The 16,000-nt window shown below is 49.9% G+C and overlaps 1 protein-coding gene across 7 annotated transcripts in view; it reads left to right on the forward strand.

The window, feature by feature from the left end:
• The window catches only part of GALNT10 (polypeptide N-acetylgalactosaminyltransferase 10), a 227,749-nt gene that overhangs the window by 199,371 nt on the left and 12,378 nt on the right, over positions 1-16,000 (forward strand). For all 7 annotated transcript variants that reach the window (XM_089909593.1, XM_022590207.2, XM_089909595.1 and 4 more), the window contains one exon: positions 11,240-11,347. In XM_089909593.1, the coding sequence (XP_089765719.1) occupies positions 11,240-11,347 (108 nt within the window). The remainder of the gene's footprint in view (positions 1-11,239; positions 11,348-16,000) is intronic.

Below are 16,000 nucleotides of genomic sequence, written 5' to 3' on the forward strand. Positions count from 1 at the left end.
TCCTGGAGCTGGGAAAGTGGGATGAGCTGGCTCTCTAAAGGAAAGCCCAGGCATTGTGTGCAGAAGGGGGAATGGAGGCGGGGCGGGGCAAACCACCGATGTCCACCTGACCCAGCCATACAGAACGGCTCACAAGCCCCAGGCTCACATGCCTGGCTATCTTTGAAGGCACGCACTGTTCATTTTTCCTGAAATGCCCTTCCTTAGTCTGGCCAACCCACAGTCATCCTTCTGGGTTCAGCTCATCTATATGGCGTCCTCTCAGCCTTACCTGAGCTCCCTGTGATGCTTAGGGACCACCCGAATGTCACTCCCAGCATGGCACCCAGTACCTCCTGCTGACAGGACCCAAGGGTTGGCCTGTCTCCCCCACTGCACTCTGAGCTTCCTCGAGGCAGGGAGTGGGTTTTGTCCATCTCTATACCCCAGTTTCTGGCCCAGAATAGGTGTTTTAGATAACTGTTAGTGGCATCAATTCCTATCTTATATAACTTCCTTCATCCTGCCCTTCCCAGGCTTACATCTGCATCTTTGGGTGATGGCGATGTGGCAGGAGAGGTACTCAGTGAGAAGGCAGGGCACTGGCTTCTCGTCTCTGCTCTCTGTCCACCTGGAGACCCTGGACCAATTGCTTGATCTCTCTGGCCCTCACATCCCAGATGGTGCTGATAGAGTTTGCCTTCCTACCCAAGAAAGGCTCGAATAAGATGCTGTGTAGAAAGCCCTTGGCCTTACGTGGATGAGAGGGTGGTTGGATTAGAGGTGGTGGCGGCAGGACCAGCAGAAAAGGGACCTGCACAGTGTCCCCAGGAGGCCAAAGTTAGGATGTCTTCAACTTTGAGGTCCAGGAGAGGAGAAGTGTCCACGGGACAACGTGGCTGAGCTGGTGTGAGAAAGCTGTGGGCCTTGACGCAATGTAAGTGGATATATCTTTTGTTAGCAATTTGGCAGAATCCGTTACATTTCAAAGCAAGCACATTCTTTTACCCAAAATTTCACGCCCAGGAGTTGAGCCAAGAGAGATAGAGCAAAGATTGAGGTAGGAGCTATCTGTTGAAGCATTACTTACGAAAGGGGAAGACTGAAAATGACCTAAATGTACATCCTTAGGGAATAAATAAGTTAAAGCACATCCCAACAGTGAAACATTATGTAAAAGAAGTTAGATGCCTCCAAAATTAAGTTTTAAAAAAAGATGTGAAAATTTTGTTTTTATGTATGTATATATAGTCTCGTGTTTAATCTTAAAAATATGACAAATGCAAACAAACAAAAAAAAACTGAGAAGAATCTCCTTCTAGTTTACTGAGCACCCACATGCAGTAACGTGGGGCCCCGTGCCCCCCCATTTTATAGATGAGGAAACTGAGTCTTGGGTTAAATCCTTCCACAATGTCACGTGGTTGGAACAGGGATTTCAGCCCTGCTGTCTGACTTCAGACTGATCCTTTGCCTTGATGTACTCTGACCCACGGTGCCACGGAAGCTTCCCTTCCCTTGGGGCATCGGGGGTGGGAGGACTACAGTGTGGCTGTCCCTTTCTGCTTCATTGTTTCTGTAACATTGAATGCGTTCATCATCAGTACATATCACTTCTGTAATCAGGAGAAAAATTAATATTTTTTTTAACCGAGAAGAAGGGAAGACTGTTGTTTCTTCAGCCTCCCGGCCCACCCCTCCTCCGCCCCATAGACATCCCAGTGCTTCGTTTGGGCCATTTGCAAGTTCAGGGATGAGATTCTTCCCCAAGTGAGGTCTACAGAGAAGGGAGTCATGGTGAGGAGACCCCCAGGGAAGGATGGAGACCCCAAGCGCACCTCTGCAGGGTCTGTTCCAGGAGACAAGGGCAGCAGCCTGCTGCCCTTGGAGAGGAAGATGGAGACGTTCAGAAGGTCCCTTGGGGCAGGCCCGCTTGAGCAAGGGAGTGACAGAAAGCCACACGAGGGAACGAGGGAGAGCCTTGTTCCGAGAGGGAAGCCCACCACATCAGCCCAACACTGATACAGTTACCAAAGGCCAACCCAGCCCCAGACTGCTGTGGGCAGATTTAAAAAAAGGAAACTCTCAGATTTTCCTTCCTTGGAACTCACGTGTCATCAGGGTGGTTGAGTGAAATAGGGTGCATGAAAAGAAAGTAGTAGGCACACCAGAAACGGGTGAGGAGTGATGTTGTGACCTGATGCCCCAGGTTCTTAGGGGACAGGGCCAGGGTCCCTCAGCTGGAAGGTGGCAGAGCCAGGGCTAAATCCCAGATGTCCTGACTCTAAGCCCAGTGCTCATTTCATTCCACCTGGTGGGAGGGGGCAGCCTAGAGAGAGGCCACTGCTACAGGGAGGCCCCAGAAGTCAGGACCAGCCCTGAGGGGGTTAAGTTGCCACCCAGGAGGGCCTTCGGGGCCCCCACGCAAGTGCCAGCCTGCCATCGCCTCTCCCCATCCCTTCCACCACCCGCTCCCAGCCCCCTCTGACTCAGACCAGCTGCAGTGTCGCTGCCGGGGACCCGGCGCTAGCTCCTTCCTTCGCTGGGTTATCCGAGGATGCTGGGAACTTGCTCTGCCGCATGTAGAATTTTCCTCCCAGCCACATGTACCCAGACTTTCTAAGAGCTGTCTGCCAAGAACAGGGAAGGCATTCTGCTCCTGACTTTGAGCAGCCATTTGAAATTCCATGGGTGTCTCTGTCTGTGGGCACCTGCCCCTCCCACCATTCCTCCAGGAAGATGGCTCGGAAGCCCGAGGGTCACCTGTGGTACATCGCTCCCTAACCAGCCACGTGCCCATCTCTTCATGCCTCGGTCTTTTATTGCTAAAAATGGAGATAACAACTTCTTCAGAGGTTTGTTATAAAAACTAAATGGTAGGGACTTCCCCGGCAGTCCAGTGGTTAAGACTCCGTGCTCTCAATGCAGGGGCACAGGTTCGATCCCTGGTCAGGGATCCCACATGCCACAAGGCGAGGCCAAAAATAAAAATAAAAAATAAAATGGTATAAAACGTTTGTTTAGCCTGGAGACAGACAAAAAGAAGGCAGTCAGTGAGTGGTAGCTGTTTGGATCAGAACCTTCGTGTTAAAAAAGGAGGCAGGGGGCTTCCCTGGTGGCGCCGTGGTTGAGTGTCCACCTGCCGATGCAGGGGACACGGGTTCGTGCCCTGGTCCGGGAAGATGCCACATGCCGCGGAGCGGCTAGGCCCATGAGCCATGGCAGCTGAGCCTGCATGTCCGGAGCCTGTGCTCCGCAACGGGAGAGGCCACAACAGTGAGAGGCCCGCGTACCGCAAAAAAAAAAGAAAAAAGGAGGCAGAACGGCGCGGGATAGTACATTGGCTTTGGAATCAAACCACCTGGGTTCAGGTGAAAACTCCATCAGCTAGTGGCTGTGTGACCTTGGGAAAGTGACTTAACCTCTCTGGACTTCTTCATCTGTAAAGTGGCAATAGAATGATCCTTATTGCATAGTGTCGGTGTGAGCATACTATTAATCAAAATGTGTTAAAAGCTTAGCTCAGCACCTGGCATATTGTAAATTATCAATTATGATAGCTGTTGACGTTGGCATTGTGGTCGATGTGTATGGGCTGCAGTTGCAGGAAGACAGGTGTGGAAGGAGCTTTGAGGCCGGCAAGACAGAGGCCAAAGACCTTGGCTCCAGGCCCAGCTCTGGAATGAACTCTGAGTGAGACCTGGGACAGTTCACCTGCCCTTTCTGCTGAACCTTTACTTCCTCATTGAAGGGACACTAATAACCCCAAACTCACAGGGCTGTCTAGAGACACAGTGTGAACTGGCAGGCACCACTGTCCTGAGAGAGGCTGTCACTAATCCAGGAGGCACTAGTTCTCAAAGTGTGGTCCCCAGCCCAGCAGCACCAGCATCATCTGGGAACTTGTTAGAAATGTAAATTCTCAGATCCCACGGAGACCTGCTGAGTCAGACATCCTAGGGGTGGGACCCAGCAGTCTGTGTTTTAGCAAGCTCTCCGGGTGACTCTGATGCTCACTCGAGACTGAAAATCGTGGCTGTAATCAGTAGGTAAGGTCTTGTACAGAGTGGATGCTCAGGCTGGGGTGTGGAAAGATAGAGTAATGGGTAGGTTGGTTGGCAGGGTTGGCCCACAGGTACCAACACCTTCACCCCACTTTCAAGGCTCTATGTCATTGGTCCACCCTTGGCTGCCAGTTTCTGTTCCATCTCTTCTTTTTTTTTTTAAATTAATTAACTTATTTTTTTGGCTGTGTTGAGTCTTCGTTTCTGTGTGAGGGCTTTCTGCAGTTGCGGCGAGTGGGGGCCACTCCTCATCGCGGTGTGCGGGCCTCTCACTGTCACGGCCTCTCCCGTTGCAGAACACAGGCTCCAGATGCGCAGGCTCAGTAGTTGTGGCTCACGGGCCCAGTTGCTCCGCGACATGTGAGATCTTCGAAGACCAGGGCTTGAACCCGTGTCCCCTCCATTAGCAGGCAGATTCTTAACCACTGAGCCACCAGGGAAGCCCCCATCTCTTCCAATAGGGTTTTAGAGCAAGGCTGACCAGTGACCAGGCTATGTGTGAATGAATGAATGAACGAATGAATGTTTGTACTGGGCTGCATTGTTCATGGAAAGAAAAGCACATGTGCCCAAGAGAGCAGAAATGTGAGTGCACTGCAGCTGGCTCTCAGCAGCATGCACATGTGGTGTCCAGGGGGTGTGGAGGGGATCGGAGGTGACCAGAGCAGGGGGCAGAGACCTTGACTGCAAGCCCAGGGTAACCCCCCCTTTGTCCTGCAGATAATACAAATGCCAAGAGGGGTCTTTGTGGAAGACCATGATAGGGTCAGGACCAGGCTTTAGAAAGATCAAAGGTGCAGTCTCAGATCTGCCTAGTTCTGGGGGCCCCCACCCTGGAATCCACTCTGGGCTCTGCCACTTATGAGCTGAGGAGCCCTGGGGAAGGCACTGGACCTCGCTAGGCCTCGCTTTCCTCATGTGTAAGAGGCATGCCAGTACCTCCCTCACTGGGTGGTTGGGAGATTGTGCTATTTCAAATATGAACCAAAACCTAACAGATCCTGCAACTTAAGTGAATTCATTTATTAAAGAAAAAAAAAAGCCCTAATGTAAGGCAACCACCCCCCATTTTTTGGCCAAGTTGACTATAAACACCTCAGGAGGGCTTCCCTGGTGGCGCAGTGGTTGAGAGTCCGCCTGTCGATGCAGGGGACACGGGTTCGTGCCCCGGTCCGGGAAGATCCCACATGCCACGAAGCGGCTGGGCCCGTGAGCCATGGCCGCTGAGCCTGCATGTCCAGAGCCTGTGCTCTGCAACAGGAGAGGCCACAACAGTGAGAGGCCCGTGTGCCGCACACACACACACAAAAACACCTCAGGGTATTGTTTTTCTTTATTTAATTAATTTATTTATTTATTTTTGGCTGCATTTCGTCTTCGTTGCTGCGCACGAGCTTTCTCTAGTTGCAGCGATCAGGGGCTACTCTTCGTTGGTGGTGCACAGGCTGCTCATTGCGGTAGCTTCTCTTGTTGCCGAGCACGGCCTCTAGGTGCGCGGGCTTCAGTAGTTACAGCATGTGGGCTCAGTAGTTGTGGCTCGCGGGCTCCAGAGCGCAGGTCAGTAGCTGTGGCACACGGGCTTAGTTGCTCCGTGGCATGTAGGATCCTCCCGGACCAGAGCTCGAACCCATGTCCCCTGCATTGGCAGGCGGCTTCTTAACTACTGTGCCACCAGGGAAGCCCCAGGATACTGTTGAAACAGTCAGATATTCAATTTATTAATTTAGCTACACATATGCTTAATACTATATTATATAAAATCATATATTAATCTAGAAGTAAATTTAAATGGATTTTTAAAAGAAAAATAAAATTGGGTTTTTTCCTGCTCTTTTACCAACTGTACCCTGTAACCAGTATAAGCATCTAAAATTAACATGAGTGAGATCCTTTCATGCTGGTGAGACTTCCTGAAACAGTATCTTGTTGTTCAAAACAAACTAATATGTTCAAAATCATATGAACTTACAGAAGACATGGATCCAACACCATTCCTTCTTTCCTGAAGGGAAACTGCGTGGCATATTTGTGGCGCCCACCACCAGTAGCGCCAGCCACCATGTGCCCAGGTAGCACCATTAGGATTGCTCAGAGTCGTCTATGCTTCAGAATTACCTCATTCCAGCCTCATCACAACCCTAGGAGGGAGGCACAATAATACATCCCATACTGCAGGTGAGGAAACTGAGGCTTTCAGATTCATGAAACTTGCTTAAGAGCCAGAACCAAGCTCATCACGGCTACGCTGTGTTCTTCCTAAGCTCAGAGATAATGCAGGATAATTGGTGGCGATTATTCTTTTAATTGCATATTAATGGTGCAGCTCCCAAGTGCAACTGAACAGGGTTTGGACTTCATCGGGGTCCTCAGCCGAGCTGCCAGCAGCAAAAGCCATGGCTGACTGGTGTCTTCTCCCCTCCCTGGGCAGGTACGGTGCCCATCCATTACTGACTGGTTTCCAGGCAGCAGTTTCCTTGAGAGAGAGGTTTCGCCCCACCCCCGCTCACTCGCGGTCCGCTCAGCAGGACGGCCCCTTTGCCACGCACTCACCGGGGCCCACTGTGTCTTCTTGAAGCTCATCACCACTCGTTTCTTTCCTCCTCAGTTTAGGAAGTAAGAGCGACTAATTGTCTTTTATAGACACTGTAATGAAGCCTGTCATCACACAAAAGAAGTTTGCTAATAAAGTAAATCAAAGCAGCAATGAAAATGAATGGGGAGCAAGCTTTTACAATTAGATTTGTACTTGTCTAGTGGCATGGTGCTTCCAGGGAGAAGACTGTTCCACAGGAGAAAACAGCACCAAGGAACGAGATGGCAGGGTGTGTTTGGAAACTCCTTATGGTGGAACAAGGCTCCCGGAGCAGACAGCTGCACCCCCCGTGGGGATGGAGACTAGGAAGGGCGTGGAGGGGAGGGAGGGAAGAAAGCTGACAGCAGAGAGGGGCTGCAAGATGTCATCTCAGTGGCCTGTCTTTGTCCCCATCCATATATGATGGGGTCCCGGCCAAACACGGTTGAAGCTGCTGCCAGCTCTGCAGCTCCCCTTCTCTCTGCCACCAGCTGGGCTCTTCTGCCGGTGTATTACTTGGGGGAGAGGCGAAGACCCTCAGGCAACCAAGCCCCGTGACGGTACCCCACCCGCCTGGCACTGTCATTCTCCTGGTCAGTTGCAGGTTCTGCCACGAAGTCTGTTTGAAAAACTCTATCATGTCTCTGAGCTTCACTTTATCCATTTGGGAAATCAGGCCATAGGATAAAAAAATACCATGGTGTTGGGCAGAAGGGCAAATACTGTATCATTTCAAGGTGGTGGTATTTCTCGTTCTTTCGCAAATAGAAATGACTAACATTAATCAGGTTTGCTATGGCCAGGCGTCAGGCTGAGCGCTCTTCACAGCTTGTCTCAGTCCATCTCAGCAGCCTTGCAAGGTAGCAGTGACCGTCATCCCCAGGTCACACGGCTGCACTGGTGGCGTTGGGATAGGAAAACAGTGCTGTGGTTTCTGTGGGTCTTGGGTGGCTGCTGCCTCAGCTGTGAAGGGAGGGAGGTGGGCCTGAAGGTACACAGGTAGGTGACATGGACCATGAGCTGAACCTGGAGTCCAGGACCAGATCTGCCCAGCTCCCCAGCCCACGGCAAGTCATGCTGTAATTGCATGCCTCCAGCTTTTATCATGTCCCGGGATGGAGAGTCCCCTCCAGTCTGGGGATCCTGCCAGGTAAGCAGCAACCACCACGGGGGTGGTGCCTGCTGTGTGTGATGTGTTCTGGGGGGCCAGAGGGAGTTCTGAAGGGTTGAGTATACCCTGAGCTGGGCCCCTCTCAGACGGCTCAGGTGCTCCCAGAGGACTCAGGGCTTGGTAGCAGCTTTTGCTGAACAGGTGTGCGTCTCTCTAAAGGCAGTTCGAGTTCTGACTCAGCCGTCAGAGAGTCATGTCCAGGGCAGGGAAGCCGTGGAGTAAACCCTAGTCCCTCAGGAACCTTCCGGCTGATGGCCAGCGTGGTCAGGGCCAAAGAAACCCGAGGTCACAGCACAGGGAAGGATTTGGAAATTGATAATCCGTCTGCATAAAGGAAGGTTCCCTGCCAAGCAGAGCCAGAGACACAGCCTCATTAGCTAATGTGAGTTTAATATGGAGTCGAGAGAGCTGGACACCGGCCTAGTCAGCTGCCCAGGAGACATTCACAAATAGAGCAGGGTAAGGTGTCCTCCACCTGCTCAGTGTTACTCTGCCTTCCAAAAGGCAAGGGCAGCCCAGCGGCGACCTGGGCAATATCCACCAGACAAAAACATTGCTTCCACATCAGTCACTTTGTATAAAGGGAGAGTTATTGTTACAGGATGCTGGCGCCTGATCAATGTCTCCTGCTTTGAAAATAAACTTCTTGGCTTGGCCTTGACATTAATCTACCATCAGGAGCCCATTATCTCAAGACCAATGTTCTGTTCTATTGACTGGCTCGATGGCTTTTTTCTCCCCCAACATCAGAATATAATCGCATTTCTCCAGGCAGCATTTCCACTAATTGCAGCCCCACGCGTGCCTATCCCCTGTGGGAAGCCCAGGACAGAGTACATCTGGGGTGGGGAGGAGACAGTTGCTGGCGGGAAGTGATGGGGGAGTGAGGCCCCTCAAGTGTGCAAGGAGCCCTTCTAGAGCCCCTGAATTAATCAAGATACGGAGCCGAGTCCCCAGAATCCTGTCAAGCAGTTCAAGGTGGAAAAGGCTCTTTTGCACGGCATCGGGGTTGTAGATATTCCCACTCCTGCTCTTCACTCCACAAATGAGGGAATACAGTAATGAAATTAATAATAAATGTCCCAAATCCAGCCGTGTCCCACCATCGCCACAGTCCCACAGACCCTAAGCCATGACTGCTTTGTATCTACGAAAGTCCCCTAGACCTTCCCTCCCCCAATCCTGTACCCTACAGGCCATCCTGCACTCCACAGAGTCATCTTTGGAAAAGAGAGGTGGATTGTGTTGTCTCCCTCACTGAAGACTTGCAGTGAAGACTCCTAGTTCTGCTGCAAGAGACCCTTATGATTGTCCCACTCACCTCTATGACCTCACCTCCCCTCACTCCTGTCTTTGCAACCTCTGCTCCAGGCCTCTGGCTCCCTACCCCAGGGCCTTTGCACTCGCTCTTCTCTCCACCTGCTCTCTCACCCTTCAGATCTTTATTTTATTTTACCTTCTCATCATTTAAGTCTCGCCTCAAATACTCCCTTCTAGGTGAGGCTTTCCCTGACAGGTGGGGGTAGCACAGCATCCCATCCATCCATCCAGTGAGTCCATCCAGTTACCTTGCTTTGGCTTCCATAGATCACACATCACCATCTGAAAGTCCCTGTATTAGTTATCTACTGCCACAGGAAAACATAATCTTAAAGCCGTAATAGACAGTTATTATCTCAAAGTTTGTGCAGGTCAGGGATTTGTGCGTGGCTTAGCAAAATAGTTCTGCCTGGGTCTTTCATGAGGTTATAGTCAGGGTATCAGCCAGGGCTGTGGTCATCTGAAGGCTTGACTGGGGCTGGAGGAGACTTTTTTAAAATATATTTATTTATTTATTTGTCTCACTGGGTCTTAGTTGCAGCACATGGGATCTTTAGTTGCGGCATGCAAACTCTTAGTTGCAGCATGCATGCGGGATCTAGTTCCCCGACCAGGGATGGAACGTGGGCCCCCTGCATTGGGAGCACAGAGTCTTAGCCACTGGACCAGCAGGGAAGTCCCTGGAGGAGCCACTTCTAAGATGGCTCATTCACGTGGTGGGAAGGTTAGCACTATTAGCAGGAGGCTTCAGCTCCTCACCACCTGTACCTCTCCATGGGGCTGCTTGAGTGTCCTCACAACATGGCAGCTGGCTGCCCCAAAGCAAGTGATCCCAGGGAGCAAGGTGGGAGCCACAGTGTCCTTCGTCATTTCTGTAGTATCCTGTTGGTTACACAGGTCAGTCCTCATGTGCTTCATTTGGGAGGGTGCAAACAGCAGGAGGCAGGGATCATTGGGGGCTTCTCGGAGTCTGGCCACCACACACCGCCTCCATGAGAGCAGGGGCCTTGGCCAACTTATTCACTGCTGTATGTGCCCAGCTGCATGTGTGGCATGTAGCAGGCACTCCATAAATATCAGTCAAATGTATGAACCCATCATTTGTAGTATCTCACAGTGCTGTGACTGGGTGCCAGGTCCTGTGCTAATAAGCACCTTACCTACAATACCGCATCCCCTGAGCCTGCCTCATTTAATCCTTTACAAGTGAGGAAACTGAGACTCAGAGAAGTTAGGTGCCTTGATCCAACTCACAAAGCTGTATAGTGGCTGAGTCAGGATTTGAACCCAGGACTGCCAGAGGGGGTCTGTTTAGGCTGGGCCCCTCAGTGGGTTGATTGTACTTGTTAAGGATTCCCACACTGTTGTCAGACCAGGGTTCCAACTCAGGAGATCTCTGTGATACCGGTTGTGGAGGGAGACACAAGAAGCCTCAGCTGCCACACCACAGGCAGCCTTGCCCATGAGCCACCCTGCAGGAGAGTCAGGGCAGGGAAGCAGGGGACTGCTCAGGGTGACCCAGCAAGATCTAGAAGGAAACAACAGCATTTAATGCCAGAGTCGGCAAATGCACAGCCTGTGTGCCACCTTGTCCCCTGGCATACCTGCGGACAGCATCACGAAGTGATCACCACAGTCTTTCCCACAGAGCCCCCGCTACCCCCTCACAATTCTCACACTTGTCCAGAGCTCAGACTCTAGAGTCAGCCCAAGCTGGCTCTGAATTCTGGCTCCACCATGTACCAACCCTGTGACCTTAGAGAAGTTTCTTAGCTTCTCTGAGCCTCGGTTTCTTCATCTGTAAAATGGAGCTCCGTTACTACCTACTTTATGGGTTTTCTGACGAGACTTCTGTGCAGCTGTGCGTGCGAAGCCCATATCGTAGCTTCTGTGCAGCTGTGCGTGCGAAGCCCATATCGTAGCGTTTGGCCATGAGTAAGCACTCGATGCCGTGAGCTGTTTTTACTGCTGTTGTCACTGCTGTGTTTTCCTACGTCCCTAGTTCTGTGAATGGGGGCTTTGGTACACAGTCCACGCTGATGCTTCCGATGAATGCACGAAGGAACGCTCGCCTTTGAGGAGGCCGTGAATTGGAGGCAGAAATATCATCTTCTCTCACTTCTCACCCTGCAGGTGTGGATGTGTGGAGGCCGCATGGAGGACATTCCCTGCTCCAGGGTGGGCCATATCTACAGGAAGTACGTGCCCTACAAGGTCCCCGCCGGAGTCAGCCTGGCCCGGGTAAGGTGGTGGCTTTCCTAGGGGGTGAGATGTTGGCCTACAACCATCGGCAGAGCAGAGACACCCCATGCCCTAGGCCTAATGGTCCCTAGGAGTGAGGATGTGCCCCTCCCCCCACCCTCCAGGTGAAATCCAGTTTAAAAGAACTTACTTATGCAAATTCCCTGGCGGTCCAGTGGTTGGGACTCCGCACTTTCAATGCTGAGGGTATGGGTTCAAGCCCTGGCTGGGGAACTAAGATCCCACAAGCCTTGCAGTGTGGCAAACATAAATAAACATAGAAGAACTTACTTAAAGCCCTGCTTAGTCACTTATTAGCTCTGTGACCTTGGAAGGGTTGCTCTAAGGCTCTGTTCACTCCTTTGCTTCAAGGAAGCTCATTTTTTTCCAACTCTTAGCATGGCCGGGAGAATTAAGGAGATAATGCAGTTTCCCAAAGTGTGACCAATAAGGTGATTTTAGGTGGTCAACATTTTTATTTCCATGTGTTGAAATTAATGTGGATTAGTGTAGCAAATTCATGATTTCACTGACATTATTACTTAGGATAAAGCTAAAGTAGGTACAAAGTTAGACTAGGGATGATTTAAAGAAACATGTTGGGTAAAATTTAATACAGGTGGAGTGGTGTGTTTGGGAAAGACTGAGATGGCACTTAAAAGCTCCTGGCACAGCAATGGTTAATAAATGTTAGCGTCTTTCTCTTCTCACCGCCTCTCCACTTTCATGCCAAAAATTCTGTGTCACACTGTTTTAGTGCCTTAAGATGGTTTATATCAGTCATTGGTCGAATTAAAGTGGCACTATCTACAAACGGGAATGTAAGCCAGAAGTTTTTGTTTTGTGTTATTAATATTTCACTAAACCTTAATAACAAAATTTTAAAATCTTAAGGGTCTTGAAAAAAATCAAGGTGACCCCAAAAGAACAACGAAGATGTGGGAGGGTCCCCAGAGGGTAAAGAGAGCCGCAGGGAGGTTTGGTGGGATCTGGAAAGGTCACCACACAGATTTGCCTGTTGGAGACCCCCCACCTCAACCCGTGAAGACCCCTCCCGACAGCGCCCACCCCCCCACCCCACCGCCGCGAGCCTGTTTGGCTTCAGTCCACACAGCCTCCTTCTGCCCAGGCCACTGCCTCCCCTTCCCCCATCACCTGACAATCAACGACGTGCAGAATTGTAGCCTCTGGGTCTCGGAAGGGCCCTTGTCCTGCGACTTACAAGAAAGACCAAGAGGCTCAGAGAGGCAGCTGTCTCCCCGGGCTCCATCCAAGGGTGGGATGCTGGGCTCTGGAGGCGGCCGGGGCTGCTATGGGGACCGGCGTTGCTATGGGGACCGGCGTTGAGGAAAAAGAGAGCCAGCAATGCCCCCTAGTGGTCGAAGATTCCAACGACAGCCGTACCAGCCATCCGCGCTTGGGACAGCCCTCTCACGTGGGGTGCGAGGTCTAGTTCAGCAGGAGAGGCAGGAATCACGTTTCATCTGAAATACCGTTGGCAACCCCAGAGGAAGGAGCCACGCGGGAAAACCGCAGAGTCGCTCAGTAAGCCCAAGACTGCGACTCTTCCAGCTACTAGGGACTGTGGAACCATTAGGACAGTCCTCTGACCCCTGAGCAGGACCACTCCCAAAAGCATCCTTTCCCTATCCAGAGCTGTCACGTATTGATATAAGACTCGCCCGGTAAAGACACACCACCACCTCCTGTTCATAGATCCACAGATGAACTGTAGTAACACATTAAAAACTTCCTGAGCCAGGCATTGTGCAAAGCATCTTACATACTTACCTCACTTAGTTCTCACTTGTTTTTAATCCCCATTTTAGAGATGAGGACAGTGAAATGTAGAGGCACAAAGAAACTAGAGCCATAATTCAAACCCACTTAGGTCTGACCAGTGCCTGGCACAGAGTGGTCGTCCTTTAAATAGCGACTGCTATTGTCATTAGCAGTATTAGTGTCAGCATCAATATTAGCAAGACTGGAAAGGTGACTTCAATGTCTTATCTGAATTCTGTGTTTTCACATGTTAACTCCTTCTTTCACCTGATTTTTCACCTGATTCAGACTGAATCAGTCTCCTGTTGACTTTAAACCAGTTCAGTCTGAGCAGTGCCCATGTAGGTTGGTAGGACCAAAGGTGCCTGAATCAAGCTCTCCTAACTTTTTATTACAATATCTAACTACCCTGTCTTAGCTGCAGATCATATTTTACATGTTTGTTCAGTGTTTTAACAACCAGATCCTTCTAGAGTGTTGTCTCCTAGAACATCATACTGATAGATTTGAGGAGAGGTATCCTAAAAGCCCCAAGAGAGCCAGATAAAGAGGGAAACCAAAGTCTTACTAAAGGTGTACAGATTCCAGAAGGACAAATAACCAGGGAGCAGTGGAGCAGCAATTCAGGAAGGATGAACTGGCCACCAGCTTGCCTGCCTCAAGAAGAAGGAGCCAGTCTTAATTTATTTACTAAATTTGCTAAGATCCTTCTCGTCTTTGCCTCTGGGCAAGGGGTCTTTGGGAAGGCAGTAACAGAAACCCACTCAAACTTGGCAAAACAAAAGTTGATTTTTGTTTGGAGACTTATTCCAAGATTCTGGACAATTCTCTGTGATCCAAACTCAAGAAAAGCAGGGGGGCCTCAGACAGGACTGGGACCCAGAACTAGGAAGGTGTTAGGAGTAGGGATAAGAGGAGCACACCGCCTGCTAAAATCCCAGAGTCCTTTTCATGACTCTAGCAAGGGGAGAGGTAATAGAAATAAACGTAAAGTCCCTTACTTTGGCCCAGTAACTGTACAAAAGTTCAAGATCTGGGAGAAATGACTTGCTAAGCCATGTCTGGAAAATGCAATATTCATTAAAATAGTAATTCAAGTATCATTTAAAATTAGAATATTATTTGATTTGATCCTTTAAAAAGAATCCTGGTGAATTTCAACACCTTTCCTTGGTCAGATTGGCCATCCTTGCCTGTGGTTGGAGAAGAAACCACGGTGGTCTCTCATCGTCCCTGTGGCTTGAGCAAATCAGACAGTGAGCCAGAGGACCTGGGTGGCAAGGCAGGAGAAGGAGACTCTTCAGATGTGCAGGCCCCCCTTAGGCCTTCAGCTTCCTCTGGGCACAGTTTTAAATTAAACCCAGCCTCTGCCCTGCAGGGGCCTGAGGGGGATAACAATGTTCCTGAACTGATTTCTGACCCACTGTTGACCTCTTCAGCACTCAGAAAAAATGAGACAGTGGCAAGGAAATTTTGTAGTTTCCCAGTCCCAAACTCAGAGCCAGCAAAAGTGAGGAGTTGGTGGATTTGGGCTTCGATACCAGGGCCTTCCTCCTGTGAGCTTCCTTCCTCCTTACTCAGGAGTTGGCAAACTATTTTTGTGTGACCCGTAAGCTAAGAATGGTTTTTACATTTTTAAATAGCTGAGGGGGGAAAAAATCAAAATAATAATAATATTTTGTGACATATGAAAAAATCAAATTTCAGTGTCCATAACTTTTGACAGCCACATCCATTCACTTACGTAGTGTCTAGGGCTGCTTTATAGCTACATCAGAGTTGAGACCACATGGTCTGCAAAGCCTAAAATATTTACTGTCTCGCCCTGTACAGAAAACATTTGCCAGCCGCAGCCTTACCTTCTGCTTCTAGGGCAGTCATTTACACTAAGGTGTGAGTGATTGATAACAGCCTAAAGTGCTAACTTGCTTTTACCCTTCAGAAGGAAATCTGGATTGCAGTAGGGGGAAAATGATATGATAAAGCCTAGAGAATTAAAGCAGGGGAGGTATCCTGGCAACAGCCTGGGGTTGGAGGAAGATGTTGGGAGCAGGGAATTTCCCCTGAACCGTGATGCTTTGCTCTTCCAAGAAAAGTAAGAGGTTCTCCGCAGATGGGATCTACACTGCAGGTGGAGTGAGGGATTTTCATCACAGTTACACAGAAGAATTCACTTTTCCTCTCCTCCAAGTCTACTCACAAACAGGATGTTTCCTCACCTGCTGCTGCCTCTACTTGCCAGTAATATGGTTGTCATTTTGTATTGATTATCTTTGTGTTTTGTAATCAAAGTAGCAACCTTAACACCTCAAAGGATTGTTAAAAATTCCAGCTGCTGAGGGAATTTTACCTTCTGGTTGCAAATTATAATTCGTTTTTACCAGGCAACTTGGGCAGCACTCTTAGTTGAATGTGACAAAACCCAACTCAAATGGGTTAATCAGAAAGGGAATTTACTGACTCATGTAAATGGAAAGCTCTGAGGTAGTTCTGGCTTCAGACATGGCTGGATTCGGGAACCAAAAGAAGCAATGTGTTCCCGGTTCTAACCCTCAGCTCTGCCTCATTCTGGGTTGACTTCAACCTTGGACAGGCTTTCCAAATGGCCCAGCAGCTCTCGGCATCTTACCCACCAGATCTTACCCAGCAATTCTTCCCCATAGTTACCAAAAAAAAAAAAAAAAAAAAAATCCAGGACTGATGCCTCTCGATTCTGATTGGCTTGGCCCAGGTCACTTGCCCACTGCTGGCCAATCCCTATGTCTGGGCTATCTATATTCCCATTGGCCAGGCTGGGTCACATGCCTTTCGTTCAGCCACAGGAGATAATAGTGAGGCAGGGGTGGGTCCCCAAAGGTAAATCAGTGGGAG

The sequence above is a fragment of the Delphinapterus leucas genome, chromosome 3 (genome assembly GCF_059928025.1).
Source record: "Delphinapterus leucas isolate spDelLeu-1000000601 "Yukka" chromosome 3, BTC_Dleu_Yukka2, whole genome shotgun sequence".
Classification (NCBI taxonomy): domain Eukaryota; kingdom Metazoa; phylum Chordata; class Mammalia; order Artiodactyla; family Monodontidae; genus Delphinapterus; species Delphinapterus leucas.